The sequence below is a fragment of the Zeus faber genome, assembly GCF_960531495.2.
Source record: "Zeus faber genome assembly, chromosome: 14".
NCBI classification, from domain to species: domain Eukaryota; kingdom Metazoa; phylum Chordata; class Actinopteri; order Zeiformes; family Zeidae; genus Zeus; species Zeus faber.
The window spans coordinates 5200818-5217035 of record NC_137200.1 but is presented as its reverse complement, the minus strand read 5'-3'; the positions used below and the strand labels follow the sequence as shown (position 1 = coordinate 5217035).

General features: G+C 43.8%; 1 protein-coding gene across 1 annotated transcript in view; it reads right to left on the bottom strand.

The window, feature by feature from the left end:
• Positions 1–16218, bottom strand: part of sh3pxd2b (SH3 and PX domains 2B) — a 58499-nt gene that overhangs the window by 27225 nt on the left and 15056 nt on the right. The window contains exon 3 of the mRNA XM_080014280.1: positions 4454–4529. Within this exon, the coding sequence (XP_079870406.1) occupies positions 4454–4529 (76 nt within the window). The remainder of the gene's footprint in view (positions 1–4453; positions 4530–16218) is intronic.

The following is a 16218-nucleotide window of genomic DNA, read 5'->3' as shown; positions in this document are numbered from 1 at the left end:
GCCAGAACAGGGACCCAGGAGGGGCAGGGCGCTGAGTAAAAGGCGCCCCGGAGCCGATACGCTGGCGACAGAAATGCCTCACGGACCTGGAGGAGGAGCAGGACTACCTCTGCTGCCAGCTGGAGCGCGTCCTTACAAGTGTGAGCTGCCGGCAGCATGCCGCTACCGGCTGCTGGCCGGACCCCTCCCCCGGTCGCGAAGAGGCCTACTGAGTACGGCTACAAGGGAGTAGACATCAGGATTTGCTGGACTTGGGCTGTTTGCAGACGATGGTCCAGCTACGCCTAGTTCAGCCTGGGGCTTTGGTGGAGGCGTCACAGGTGGGGTTTCGTTGTGTGCATCTGATGGTCCGGCTCGAAATTCGTTAAAAGGGGAAAAAGCATAGAGTACAGGCTATGGTTACTTCTCATTTGTCGCACTCCCTGATTTTGGGGACGGATTGGCCAGGGTTTGATGCATTGATGAGAGAGGCTGGAGGAGTGCATTCACGGTCGGTAGTCAGATATGAGTGTTGCGTGGCGCGTGGTGACACGAAGGGGTCGTTGGCAGGCGCGACGGGATCCCAAGTAGGATCTCCCCTGGCCCTTTTAAACTTCCCTATCGACAATTTTCCGCTGGATCAGGCGCGAGACGACACCCTACGCAGGGACTTTGAGGGGGTGGTTAAAATCAAGGGCGTATTGATACGCCCAGACGCCGTGCTCACTCACCTGTGTTTTTCGGTGATATCGAGTGAGCGGTGACGCTCAGACAGGAGAGGAGATACCCGAGCCGCTGGGAAATTCTCTTCCAGGCGGCTCACCATAACCCGATGGCTGGTTATGAGAAAACACGACAGCGGATAATGGCCCACTTCTATTGGCCGGGCATTTGGGCAGATGTGCCTAAATGATTCAAGATTCAAGATTCAAGATTTTTTATTTGTCACATACATATACATACTTCCATACATATATGCAGTGAAATGTAATGTAATAAAAATATATGCAGTGTGATGTGCTGTGTCCTGAGTGCCAACCCTCCAGCTACGCCAAGAGCGCCGTTGAGGCCCCTTTCCCCTAGTTGAGGTCCCGTTCGAAAGACTTAGTATGGACCTCACCTCTGTTGGATCGCAGTCCCAGCGGGTATCGTTTTGTGTTAGTCCCAGTGGATTTTGGTAACCTAGTACCCGGAAGCAGTGGCCCTGCCCAGTATTATGGCCAAAAGTGTGGCGTAGGCGCCGTTTCAGGTCATCTCCCGAGTTGGGATTCCGAAGGAAATCCTGACCGACCAGAGCACTACCTTTATGTCATGTACCCTTTGGGAACTTTACGAGTTACTGAGCGTCCGCTCAATTCAGCCCAACGTTTACCATCCCCAGACAGATGGCCTGGAGCACTTTAATAAAACGCTGAAAAACATGATTCGAAAGTTCGTTCACGACAATAGCCGTAATTGGGACAAATTGTTGGACCCCCTGTTGTTTGCGGTGCGAAAGGTTCCCCAGGCCTCTGTGGGATTTTCTCCCTTTGAACTCCTCTTTGGCAGGAGATCCCGGGGGTGCTAGACCTAATTAAAGAAAACTGTGAGGAAGGTCCTAGCACCAGTAAGAATTAAATACGGCATGCTATGGACCTGAGAGCAAAATTACACGCGCTGATCAAGGGGGTCTCGAATCAGACAAGGGGGGGGGGGCGTCCGTGGCCCCAGTCACTGAGCGGGATGAGTTAGGGCCGGAGGTTCGAAAAGCGGGAGGTACGGCATCTGGGGTACCACTTGGATGAAGGCCTGGTCCGACCCCAGCTTAATAAAAACACTGCGGTCGCAAACACGCCGACACCCAAGACCAAGAAGGAGGTGAAGCAGTTCTTGGAGCTGGCCGGCTACTATAGGAGGTTTGTCCCTGACATTTCGGAGCTAACCAGCACCTTGTCTGACTCCAGATCCGGTTCAGTGGTCAGAGAAGTCAAAGTCGGCTGTCGGCCGGACGGCTCCCCAGCCTAAGTCGGGCGGGGGAGGCATGTGGCGGACCAAGGGGCATGGTCAAGCACCAGCTGCAGACGACAGCACTAATTCCCTTTTCCGCGGCCGCCAAGCTGCCTCGAATCAGCCTAATCAGCATCCGCGCGGCTGATTGGTCCGACTCGAGGCAGGGAGATTTCTTAATGTTTGTCTGTCTTGCAGAGGGGATGGGCGCGTCAGCCAACGAGGAGCCAGAGCAGAACGCCATTCCTTCTGTGCCCGAAACCATAATCATCATTATCAGCATTATTAATTATTATATATAATTGTGGCCAGCGAGCCGTTCTGTTGGACGCTATAATAAAAACTCTCGCCATGTTGGTGCAGCACGGCAAAAAGGACGTCTCCCTCCCTAAACCCTTACCTGCGAGCAAAGACTCCCACAGTTATTTTACTATTATTATTTATATATGAAGAATACTGTTTATACCTGTTCCACACAAAAAGAACTAACTTTAGTACGGGTTTTATTATTTTTTTAATTTTTATAAGATTTATATATATATATATATATAATATATAAACAAACAAATAAATGAATAAAATAATAAATAAATATGAACGAAAATTAATATTTGAATTATCCACGATCCTGGACACCTACCTTCCAATCAGATTAACTCATGAAAATTATAACAAACCACCAATGAACTTGAACCGCCCCACCCCCCAGTCATACACAGAGAACGTTACACTAGTTATTTGTGACCGACTTCTATAAAACATTTCTTTTACAACTTTTAACTTTTTTAATTTGAATTTTTCTTAAATATAAAGATACCGAAACCATACCGTTACTGTGGCCCTAAAACTGTAATTTTGGGAAACCGCTTGGGATGTTCGGGAAACCGAACTGTGAGCCAACTGTGCCGTTGCATCCCTACAATTTATATAGAGAAACATTTACCTAGGTCTTAGCCATCATCCCCGGCCGAGTTTCCGTTATCTGGTAACTACCGGTTTTTATCCAGAAAAATCTGGAAAATGTCTGACATATTTAAATCTCTCCGGTCATCATGTCTGGTGACAACAATTCCCTCTAAACACAATTTTAATTTGGGCTGGGTGATAAAACAATAATGATAATTATCTTTTTTTTTTCCTCTATGTCGAAATAAAATAGATCATTTTGATAAAAAAAATCCGCAATCTGTTCATTTCTGCGTTCAGTAAGTTGCAACGGAAAGCCAATCAGTTTTTACATCTAAACCTGACCTGCCACCTCTAATCAATCACGTTAGTCGACATAGAAATAAACCCCACCCCCTCCCTCGTGGACAGGTTGCGCTTGTAACACACACACACACACACACACACACACACACACACACACACACACACACACACACACACACACACACACACACACACACACACACACACACACGGAGCAGAGACAGAGCTGCAGCATCTAGAACTCTGAGGAGAAGCAGAAAGATGATGTAATGTCACACATGGGACACATATGGTACACATTGTAGAGACACATACATCCATAGTTTGGCTGTTTGTTATGGATATTAAAGTTCTGACCCAAAGAAGATGGTAAATATCCATTGTGTAAAATATGTCGACAAGACGTGCAACACCACAAACTTTTATTATTTATTTAAACCTACTTACCATATTGATTTTGTTTTTGATTTAATCAAAATTGTATTGAGTAAAAGGTTAATTTAAGCGGCTGCACTTGTATCTTATTGATCACGAACGGAAATGATTTGATTTGAAATCATAATGAAAACTTATGAATTACACAGATAATAATAAATGCTCTCGATGTCCAAAGTCAACAGACGACTATTTTCATGCATTCTGGTCCTGCTTACACATTCAGTCATATACTGGTCAAACTGTCTGCGATCCTCTGGCTCACCCTACCCTGTGTCCACTTGTTTGGTGCCAATGAGTGGACAGAAAAGCTCCAGCATCAACATTCCTATAAACCTTGATTCAAATGATCATCTCTAACAATTGCAAAAAACCTTATGCTTCTCAAATAGAAAAACAGAACAAAAGTTGAGAAGCCAAATCCAGAATGCAAATCAATAGATTGTTGAAAACTCTCTAAAATTGGGAGTGTAAGCTCAATGTTTGAAAATGTAAATGCAGATGGAAAACCAGAGTTGTGCTTGGTTCTTGGAAACGGTGAGGTCATGGACAGATGTGGTTGCAGTAGTCCATTCTGGTCGTTTCCTGTTACACTGTGCAAACTGAGCAGCACATCCTGCTTGCCTCCACTGTATATAGGGCCGGCCATCAGAGTGACTGATTGGTTGCTAACAGTTCTAAACATGTGTTTGTGTATGATTGAAGGGTAAAGGAGAGAGAAATACAAGGAGATAAGGAGCCAGTGAATAAAAATGAACTGAGAGAATAAAAGCAGAAGAAAAGAAACAATGAGCTACCATTGGGGCATTGGGAGTATTAATAGCATGTGATGACCTCTTACCTGGTAGGAAAGGAATAATTCTGCGCTTGGGGTCTTTCTGGCCTCCTTCCACTGGGAATTTATCCAGCAACTCCATCTGAAAGCACATGGTTCATTAAAAACAGGCTGTTGCACAAAGTAAGCACATACTGTACATAGGCTGCCATTAAGCATAGAAACAGGCATAGAATTACACAAACCCACACGCAGACACACACATAACCCCTACTGTACACAACAACATAGCCAGGACTGAAGCAGAAGGGTCCACATTTTTACAATTCAGCAGTTCCTAAAAGGAATTCTGCCAATAAACTACACGTCTGCCAATGGTTAGGAATGTACCGAGCAGATGGTATACTTTTCCTCTTCCAGTACACATGCTGCTGCTATGGGGCTGTTAGACAACACTGACACACTGGAACATTTTTTATTTCTATAAAAAGTCAGAGAGCAGCAAATGCCAATGATCATCCCAACTTGACATCCAACTTGACATTCAATATTCTCTATATAACTCTACACATATCATTTCACACTTCTCATCTGGTATATCTCCTCTTTTGGAGGTCCTTCAAACTTTTCATCTGTTAACCTTACTGTTGAAATATGGGCCTCTTGGTCTTTCAATTTGCGCAGTTATGTTTTTTGTCAGTTTTCTTTGGTTCCTTTATATCATTTTGTTCAGCTAGAGATTAAGACACATGGTCAAATGTGTGCATTTGTGCACACATAGCTGCCTGTTTATTCGTGTATGTATTTGTGCCCCCCCGCCCCTGCTCCAGCTGCACACTCCCAACAACTAGAGACCAATGAAATACCATCTGGCTGTGTCGACCCATGAACTCCAGGTTACTCCCTCTTCCCCACCTCACTCCAATTCTCTCTCAAACTTTCCCATCCATCCCCATACATTCTTTCCTCATGAGCTCCGACTGGGGGTCTTTTTGAAATCTCCCTGCCTATACTTTGCCGTGCTTAACAGAATCAGAAATGTCTTTATTGCCAAGTAAGTTTACATGTACAAGGTATTTGTCTTTCCCGTGCTTATAGATACGTGCACACACACACACACACACACACACACACACACACACACACACACACACACACACACACACACACACACACACACACACACACACACACACACACACACACACACACACACACACACGACCTGCATGTCTTTTGAGAGAAAACACAGCATTTTAAGAATTCCTTTGATATTGAAAACCAGGCGTAAATTGAAATGGCTTCAAAGCACAATAGCATTGACCTTTCATCTAACACCACGGCAGAGAACTATTGTTAATGTGCCCTATAGAGCACCTTCCCACCTATAACACTGGGCTAAAACCAAGAATTATGAACCTCATCAGAAATGGGTTGGGGTTTAATCCAATCCAAAGCAGGTAAGACTAAAATCGACATCAAACCTGTGAGAAAGTAAAGAAAAGTGCCTTGATTCCAAAGAAGTAGTTAGATGTTTACCGAAGAATTTTTTTTTTTATGTCAATCGTTATGGTGTAATGATACAAAACTATCGGTCCAACTCTAAAATATTCAGTAAAACAGCCAGATTGGTATTTGGTATCAATACTCCCTAACGGCAGTGGAGAAGTGGTCTTGGTGCATCCCTATTCCTATAATTTAATAAATCAAAAACAGAATTAGATGGCATGATTGTGTCATTAGTTACTTGACAACCAGACCAAGGGTAAGTGAGGGTGAAGCACATTGTACAATATACTGTATTGTATAACCTCTGTGACATGGATAAAGAAGAGAAGCAAATATTTAGTAAAATTATTACTTATCAGAGTTGCATCATATATGTATATATGGAGTTGTACTGAACATGTACGAGCAAATTAGTAACACTTTTTCTCCAAGGCTTCATCACAAGGTCAAAAAGTGCCGACTTTCTACCATCCTGATAAACCGGGAATGTCTTCCATTCCTTCTCCATTAATAGCAGTGAACCTTGGTTGGTATGCAAAACTTCCTGGGTGGTTTTTATCACCACGACTAATGGTATGTACAGAACAAGATGGTTCAACTCCATGGTGTGTTTGTGTGTGTGACTGTGTGTGCACATGAGAGCACTAACATTGTTCAACCAAAATGGTGAGGTTATTGAGGCTTGTGATGTTGGTCTGAGAAGCTATGTAGTTGATGTCACTCAGCATCCTGTGGTCCACTGCTCAGTGTAAGACTGATACATCTGTATATCTATCTGAGATCCACCTACTGATTTGAATCCCAAATTGTCATATATATATATATATATATATATATATATATATATATATATATATATATATATATAATAAATGTATTCACCTCAGTGGCTAAATAAAAACACCATGCTGAAAAGTTTGTTAGTTTTTACATTTGTATGCATTTGTCACTATTAATGAAGGGAATAAATGAAATACCAACATTTACATGACAGTTATTCGACAAAAGATATGACAAAGGAGCGCATACTGAGTATCATTATAGCCGAGCGTAGAATCTGGTAGACTAGCGGTAGATTCAACAGTCACCAGGATATAAGCATGGCCCAGCTGTATAACTGATTGAGAATTAAAGATGCATTTGGGCAGAAGAACATTTGTAATTTTGGCAAAACTTAGAAGAAAAAAAAACAACTGGCCGTACGTGCATTAGAACCAAATCAGCAAAGGTTGAAAGGCAGAGGTTTCCTATTAAAATGTGGTCAGACTGGGTATGGTAAGTGTATAAAAATACCATTGCAATAGAATACGATAGAGACATTAATGTCCAAAATAATGATTATATACCATTATTTAAAATACTGAGGTGGTAATGGTAGTAAGAGGTGGTTATAGTAACAGATGTTGTAGTTATAAATAGGCATAAATCAAAAATGGAAATGGTGACACGGATCATTGACTCTTTTTCCCCCCACTCCCCTGGTTTTCTCTGAAAACTGATGTCACATCTAATGTCTCCAAATCCCTACAATTTATTCCAGTTTTATGTATGACCGTTTGATATAGTTCAACAGATTAATCAATAGCCATACAAATAACGCCTCCTAAGAGCCTCAGAGCCTCTTAAGAGCCTTTTCTAAGGTCAAGATTTATTGCATCTGAATCATATCTACATATTTGTATAGATTTTCACATGTATTTGAATTAGATTTTACCGATTGCAATATTCTTGGCCGATTTTTTTGTCTTACCAGCCGATTCTGGCTGATTACCGTTTTCATTCAATTGTATGTTCATAATAAAACATTGACTATTAAATAACTTTTACACCTCCATCCGATCATTTTAAGTTTATAGCTGTGATCGGAGAAATCAAATCTTGTTATGATTTGGTCTCATTGGGTATATCCGCTGTATGTCAATGACCAATATATTGTGTGATCTGATCACCCTCATGTGATAGGACAGCTGCACATACAGACTACCATTGCAACTTTCAATTACCACAACAGTGAGATTGCTGATTTTGACACTGTGTGTTTAGTATTGTTCATTATTCACTATTAGGGCTGCAGCTTTCCATTTATCCTGTAACACTTAAACACTTTAACACTTGAAGCAAGGAACTTTTGACCAGAGATTAAAGTCAAATATTATCTGTATCTATTGAGATTAAAAACAATTGATAGGCAGGTAATATAAAGAATGAATGCATGTTAATTTATAGTATTTTTTATTGAATATTCAAAATAAAAGTCCCATGAGTTAACGCCATTTTAAAAATAAATAAATATTGCGCATATTGCGATTTCAAATCAAATAATTTCAGCTCGTAATCAATAATTAATAAGTGCAGCTGCTCTAATTAACATTTAACAAAATAAATATGGTAAGTAGGTCTAACTAAATAATAAAAGTTTGTGGTGTTATAATTTACATAATGAATATTTACCATCTGCTTTGGGTCAGGACTTAAATATCCAAAACAAACAGCCAAACTATACTGTAGGTGTATGTGTCCCTGTTGTCACATTACATGAGGTAATGATGGTATTTCATTACTTTCTGCTTCACTTCGGGGTTCTGGATACCGACAGACAGTGGTCTGTTTCCACTCAGAGTGTGTATGTGTGTGTGTGTGTGTGTGTGTGTGTGTGTTTTTACAAGCGCAACTTGTCCACGAGGGAGGGGGTTGGGCTTATTTCTATGTCGACTAACATGATTGGTCAGAGGTGAAAGGTCAGCTTTGGATCGTCAAAACTGATTGGCTTTCCGTTGCAACTTGCCGAATGCGGAAATTAACCGATCTGCTTCTTTCTTTTTTTTATCCAAATGATCGGGTCTATTTTATTTCGACATCAAGGAAAATAATTTTGTGATGATTATCGTTATCGTTCTATCACCCAGCACAAATTAAAATTGTGCCGAGGGGATTTTTTTCACCGGACATTATGACCAGAGAGAATTTAAATATGTCAAACTTGAACAGATCTTCCCAGTCCAAAAACGGATTACCGGATAACGGAAACTCTGGGTGGGTTATCTCCCGATTAGGGGCCTTTCTGTGTGTAGTTGGCATGTTCTCACCGTGCTCACATGTGTCTCCTCCAACATAAAAAAGGACCCCAATATAAAACACTCAGAACACTTTCCTGTCCTGTCCCTGACCACGACATGGATCCACCACGTGGAATTGGTCCCGGGGCGCCGACGTAGTGAAGGCTGCCCACCGCTCCTCGCTGCCCCTGGAGGAAGGACGGCTGGGATGGGAGAAATGCAGAGGCTGAATTTCTCCAGCCAGTATTTTTGTGGTCATCTCCACTCCCTTGCGTGTGTTTGTGGTCATCTCCACTCCCTTGCGTGTGTTTTTGGTCATCTCCACTCCCTTGCGTGTGTTTTTGGTCATCTCCACTCCCTTGCGTGTGTTTTTGGTCATCTCCACTCCCTTGCGTGTGTTTGTGGTCATCTCCACTCCCTTGCGTGTGTTAGTGGTCATCTCCACTCCCTTGCGTGTGTTAGTGGTCATCTCCACTCCCTGCATGTGTTTGTGGTCATCTCCACTCCCTGCGTGTGTTAGTGGTCATCTCCACTCCCTGCATGTGTTTGTGGTCATCTCCACTCCCTGCGTGTGTTTGTGGTCATCTCCACTCCCTGCGTGTGTTAGTGGTCATCTCCACTCCCTGCATGTGTTTGTGGTCATCTCCACTCCCTGCGTGTGTTTGTGGTCATCTCCACTCCCTGCATGCGTGTGTTGAGTGCAGTGCATCTGTGAGACGAGTAATAAATTATTCTAGATTCTTCTTGATTCTTAAATTAAAGTGCAATGATAAACAAAAATACCTTCTACCTTGAAACATGGTAGTGAATGAAAAAATATAAGATCCGCCCCCAGTAACTGAATTTAATTCCAATAAGTAACCAGTATCATCAAATTCACATGTTTATACAAAGTGAAGCAAGTTACAGTCGATTCTGTAGAGTAGTTAAGTGACCATTAAGTAATTCTGATTGGTCGTGATTAGGCTGTCACAACCATGAAACTTAAGTTGACAATGAATTCTCACACACATAATTGCGATGAGCTATTTAATTGTTCTTTTAGTTTGTTTTATGCCAATATCATACTCCAGCTTCCATCCAGTCTCTGAGTCCAGTCTCCAATTTTCTTGGCCGATTCAGATTCCTGATTTTTTTTTTTTTTTTTTTAAGTCTGACCTGCTGATTCTGATTTTCATTCAATTGTATGTTCATAATAAAACATTGACTATTAAATATACTTTACCTTGACATCTGATCATTTTGAGTTCATATCCGTGATCGCAGAGATCATATTTTCTTATCATTTGGCCTCATTAGGTATATCTGATGCACATCAATGACAAATACACTGTGTGGTCTGATCACGCTCATGTGATAGGAGAGCTGCACATACGAACCTCTGCTGCATCTTTCAGATGCCACAATAGCGATATTGCTGATTTTGACACTGTGTGTTTATTATTGTTTATTAATCACTATGGAACAATAATAGAACATGAAACTGTCCCTAAATTACAATAAAATAAAATACAAAATGAAACTGTCCCTGAGTTCAAATAAAATGAAATACAACATGGAACAGTCACCCAGTTTCAATAAAATGAAACAACATGGAACAGCCACATATTTCCAATAAAAGAGAACATGGGAAAGAAAAAAAAAAAAAAAAAAAAAAAAAAAAAAATAGAACATGGGACTGTCACCAAGTTTCAGTATAATGCACCCTGTAACTCTCACTGAGTTTTAGTAGGACACAACATATAACTTACATGGAAAGTTCAAACTTCAAATGAAAGTCTCTTTCACTCTTAAGTGCAAATATAACTTTCGGAGATATAACGGATAAATCTGGCACTGATCAACTGGTCACCGGTCAGATATACATTGTTTTGTATTGATTGATTGATTGATTGTTTTACAGAATTAAATTACAATAATATATATTTTTGTGTAGTTTCAGCTGGCATTTCCTACCTGCGTATTTTGACCAAGAATTACGTGGTTGGTGCACAAAATGCGTGCAGGTTGGCAGGTCTGTAATAGTTTAATAATTCACTTCCTCCTTATGAAGAGCCATTTATGAGATTGAACATTAGAAGATTCAGGTAGACAGTTAATTTCCCTCAACCCAACTGATGGAAACAAGGTTTATTCACAATAAAATGAATGCAACATTTCTACCATTGGCTTAAAATGTGCCTTATATTTAAATGGAATCATATAACCCCCCCGAAGAATCGCCACCTTACCGCAGTGGAGGGGTTTGTGTGTCCCTGTGACCCTGGGAGCTGTGTTGTCGGGGGCATTAGCCCCTGGTAGGGTCTCCCAAGGCAGAGTGGTCCCAGGGGAGGGAAACCGGGGCCCCCTCCTGGAGCCAGACCTGGGAGGGGAGCACGCCGGCTAGCTTCTGGTGGCCGGGCCTCGACCCGGCCTTGACGCTCGGCTGGGCACAGCCCAAAGAAACACCGTGGAGCCGCCACCGTGTGGGCCCACCACCTGCCAGGATAGGCGTTGGGGTCGAGTGCAATGTCAGCCTGGTGGCGGGCAAAGGCGGGGGCCTGGGCCTGCTGATCCTCGGCATCGTAGACTAGTTCTAGGGACATGGAATGTCACCTCTCTGGTGGGGAAGCAGCCGGAGCTGGTGCGGGAGGAGGAGCGGTACCAACTTGATATAATTGGGCTCACCTCTACGCACAGCACTGGCTCTGGAACCAAACTCCTGGAGAGGGGCTGGACTCTCTCCTTTTCCGGAGTTGCTATGGAATACGAGTGGGTCATGTTCAAAACCTCCATTGCAGAGGCGGCTGGTCGGAAGGTAGTTGCTGCCTGTCGTAGTGGTAACCCAAGAACCCTTTGGTGGACACCAGCGGTGAAGGAAGCCGTCAAGTTGAAAAAGGAGGCCTTTCGGGCTTGGCTGGGCCTAGGGTCTCCCGAGGCAGCAGACAGGTACCGGCAGGCTAGAAGGGCTGTGGCCTTGGAGGTCACGGAAGCAAAAACCCGGGTGTGGGAGGAGTTCAGGGAGGCTATGGAGAAGGACTTTTTCGGTTGGCCTCAAGGAAGTTCTGGCAAACTGTTCGGCGACTCAGAAAGGGAAAGCAGGGCTTGGCTCAAGCTGTGTTCAGCCAGGGAGGAGAACTGCTGACCCGGACTAGGGATATTGTCGAGTGGTGGAAAGAGCACTTTGAGGAACTCCTGAACCTGATCAATACGTCCTCAGGGGAAGAGGCAGAGTCTGAAGACTCGGGGGAAGTCTCGTCCATATGGCTGGCAGAGGTCTCTGAGGCTGTCAAAAAGCTCCTCGGTGGCAAGGCGCCGGGGGGTGGATGAGATTTGCCCTGAGATGCTGAAGGCTCTGGACATTGTTGGGCTGTCTTGGCTGACACGCCTCTTCGGTGTCGCATGGATATCGGGTACAGTACCTGTGGAGTGGCAGACAAGGGTGGTGGTTCCCATTTTTAAAACCGGACCGGGGACCGGAGGGTGTGCTCCAATTATAGGGGTATCACACTGCTCAGCCTCCCCGGGAAAGTTTACTCCAGGGTGCTGGAAAGGAGGCTCCGGCCGATTGTCGAACCTCAGATTCAGGAGGAGCAATGCGGATTCCATCCTGGACGTGGAACAGTGGACCAGCTATTTACCCTTGCAGGGTTGCTGGGGGGGTCGTGGGAGTTTGCCCATCCAGTCTACATGTGTTTTGTGGACCTGGAGAAGGCTTTCGACCATGTCCCTCAGGGCTCCTGTTGGGGGTACTGAGGGAGTATGGGGTACCGGGGCCGTTGGTGCGAGCCATCCGGGCCTTGTACAACCAAAGTGAGAGCTGTGTTCGCATTCTCGGCACAAAGTCAAACACGTTCTCAGTGGGTGTTGGACCAAGGTTGCTCCTTGTCCCCGATTCTGTTTGTGATATTCATGGACAGGATCTCAAGGCGCAGCCGAGGTGAGGAGAGTGTCCAGTTTGGGAACCTCAGAATTGCATCTCTGCTTTTTGCAGATGATGTGGTTTTGTTGGCGTCAGACCGTGACGTCCCGCACGCACTGTGACGGTTTGCAGCCGAGTGTGAAGTGGTCGGGATGAGAGTCAGCACCTTCAAGTCTGAGGGCATGGTTCTCTGCCAGAAAACGATGGATTGCTCCCTCTGGGTCAGGAGTGAGTTGCTGCCTCAAGTGAAGGAGTTCAAGTATCTCGGGGGAAAATGGACTGAGATGGAAAGGCAGATTGGATGTGGCGTCAGCAGTGATGCGGGCGCTGTACTGGACCGCTGTGGTGAAGAGGGAGCTGAGCCGGAAGGCAAAGCTCTCAATTTACCAGTCCATCTACGTCCCAACCCTCACCGATGGTCATGAGCTTTGGGTAGTGACCGAAAGAACGAGATCGTGAATACAAGCGGCCGAAATGAGTTTACTCCGTAGGGTGGCTGGGCTTAGCCTTAGAGATAGGGTGAGGAGCTCAGATATCCGGAGGGAGCTTGGAGTAGAGCCGCTGCTCCCCCCTCGGCTCGAAAGGTGGTTCGGGAATCTGATCAAGATGCCTCCTGGGCGCCTTCCCTTGGAGGTTTTCTGGGCACGTACAACTGGTAGGAGACCATCGGGTAGACCCAGAACGCGCTGGAGGGATTACATATCCCAGCTGGCCCGGGAATGGCTAGGGGTCCCCCAGGAGGAACTGGAAAACATTGCCGGGGACAAGGGAGCCTGGAGCTCCTTGCTCAGCCTGCTGCCATTGCGACCCGGCACCAGATAAGCGGAGGAAAATGGATGGATGGATGGAATTATATAATTGCAGAATCTGACAATTTCGCAAAATGTCTGTTTCACACACTGTGCTTCAACGACATATGTTCATCTATAAGAAATAAACAACAAAGAGGCAGAAGGAGAGAGGATGCAAACGGAATTGTAGAGCTTTAATTAGGGTCGGGCCGGTTATTTCACAATCGGGTGATTGGCGGTTATGGACAATCATCGACACACGCAAAAAAACGCCATAATCGTCAATTGTTAATGTTTTTCTAAGATGTATAAAATAATCTTCCTTTCCTATAAAGATACATTAATAATTTAATGTATACTTAAACACCCCACGATCCCTCTGAAACAAAGCCGACAATACTTCTCCCTGCAACAATCGCGCTGTCATTGAAGTTTACCGTGCTCCTCCGCTAATCTGGAGGGGGTTGGGCAACATTGTAAAAGCAAGTATTGTTTTTCATCTCCCTTTTGCAGTAGACTATGTAAAAGTAATAATAAATACAGCTACAAGCAGCAATACTCAGGGTTCAGGTCAGTTTTGTTAGCAATGTATTACAGGTTTCCGAGGTTCCGTAATCCGAGGTTCCTGATTCTAGGCTCTGTGATTCTATGCAGGGACATTGGAGCGAACCGAGGGACTCTGTCCAACCGTGCCAGACCAGATGTCATAGAAAATCGTTGATTCTTTCTTTAATCACTCTCCCTTTGAGGGGATGGGGGCCGCGTTGGGCTGGGGAGAGAGAAGAGGAAGCACCGGCGCTCCTGCCATATGATTGGCTGTTTGTGTCACATGGTTGTTTCTCTGCTCTGAACAATTGGCTGTTCGTATCACATGTTTTGTAAAACATAGCACGAGTTACAGTTTTGAGAGTTTTCTTTAAACATAGCCCCGGCTCAAGGTGTCTGTCTAGATGTCGTACTAGCAAGTGGCAGGAGGGGAATAACTTCCAAGAGACGAAGCTTAGACTTATATAACTTTGGATGAGGAAACAAATGAAATCATCACAGTTTTTCACAATTTTTTGCTCCAAATGTAGATCGATATTGACCAAACTCGGACGAAAAGACATCTGAAACGTCCTGGCTCTAAGGAGACATCAAACCAGTCCCGCTTACTGCTGTTGTCGTGTTTTGGATACATTTAACCCCAAAAATGAAGAGATTAAAAATAAAAATAAACTATAAAAGGGGCTGGATCCCTAAATATAGCTGCAGGCAGCATACACGGGTTTCTGGGTTCTGTGAAACACGGCACAAGTTACAAAAAGCAGCAGTCTGCATGTGGCTTTAAAGCAGGGTTTGTCATTGCAATAACTCACTGTGATACTTGTGTTAAAACAGCCGTTCTCTCGGAGGCCAATGTGACTCATATCAGCATCAATTTCCCGGACTGTGACACAAGGTCTGTACGGCGCAGATGATGTCACAATGTGGCTCTAATGAAGTTGCCTCAACATTCTTCTACTTTCTGTAAAATTATGAAAGTTTTTCACTAATTTATGCTCCAAATCTAGATCGATATTGATCAAACTCAAATGACAAGACGTCTGAAACGCGCTGGTTCTAACAAGACCTCAATCATCTCTCTGCCTACTGCCGTTGTTGTGTTTCAGATACTTTTAGTCCAAAAAATGCCCTTCATTCAACGCTGATCTATTTGATTTTGTTTCACTTATTTTACACTACCATACTTAAATGTTTTATTGTTTCACATTTAATATCTGAGAATGTTAAGAAAGGCAATTTTATTATATTTCACTTAATTCAACTGCTGCAGTCAGAAAGACACCCTGGACAGGCAATGCCGGTCTATTTCGTTTCGTTTTAACACAGCCTACTTTGTTTAGCACTGTAAAAATAAACATTTAGTTGATTTATTCCAAAACGTCTGGAAATGTTAAATCTTTGTTTTGTTTAAAGAAAAGATAATGCTGATCAATAAGATTATTGGGTGACGATCGATCGGCAGCAAAAATGTCATGGCCGGCCCAGCCCTAGCTATAATCCCTCTATCACAGCAAGACAAGCAAGGAGAGGAGATGTGTCTGAGAAGGGAAGGTATAAAACCATCTGGGCTATTTCTCTATGGTAAAAGCACACAGGAGGAAACTATGAAGTCTAACTATAGCACCTAAACAACTTGGAATCAATCAGTCAAATGGTATTTGGAGACAAAGCTTTTCCTTTCAGTGGAGCTGAAACATGGACATAGCTAGATTAAATATGGAAATAGGAAGGAAGGGCTAGCAGAGATACTCAGAAATTGAGAGAAAATCCAAGAGAGGGAGAGCCAATACCCCACACGCATGACATGTCAGCGGGCCACACCCAGACTCTGAGTGTTTCTAACCAGATCTACTCCAAACGCTGCCTCTACTCTATAATCAGAGCCACGCAGAGGACGAATGGCATCTGGATGAAGTCGAGATGTATCTTTAGACAGCCAGCTATATCATGTACACAACATCAAATATGCATCTCTTAAAGTTGCAGCAGATAACGGGAGAAGGCAAAGAGGAGTTTGGCTCGACATCC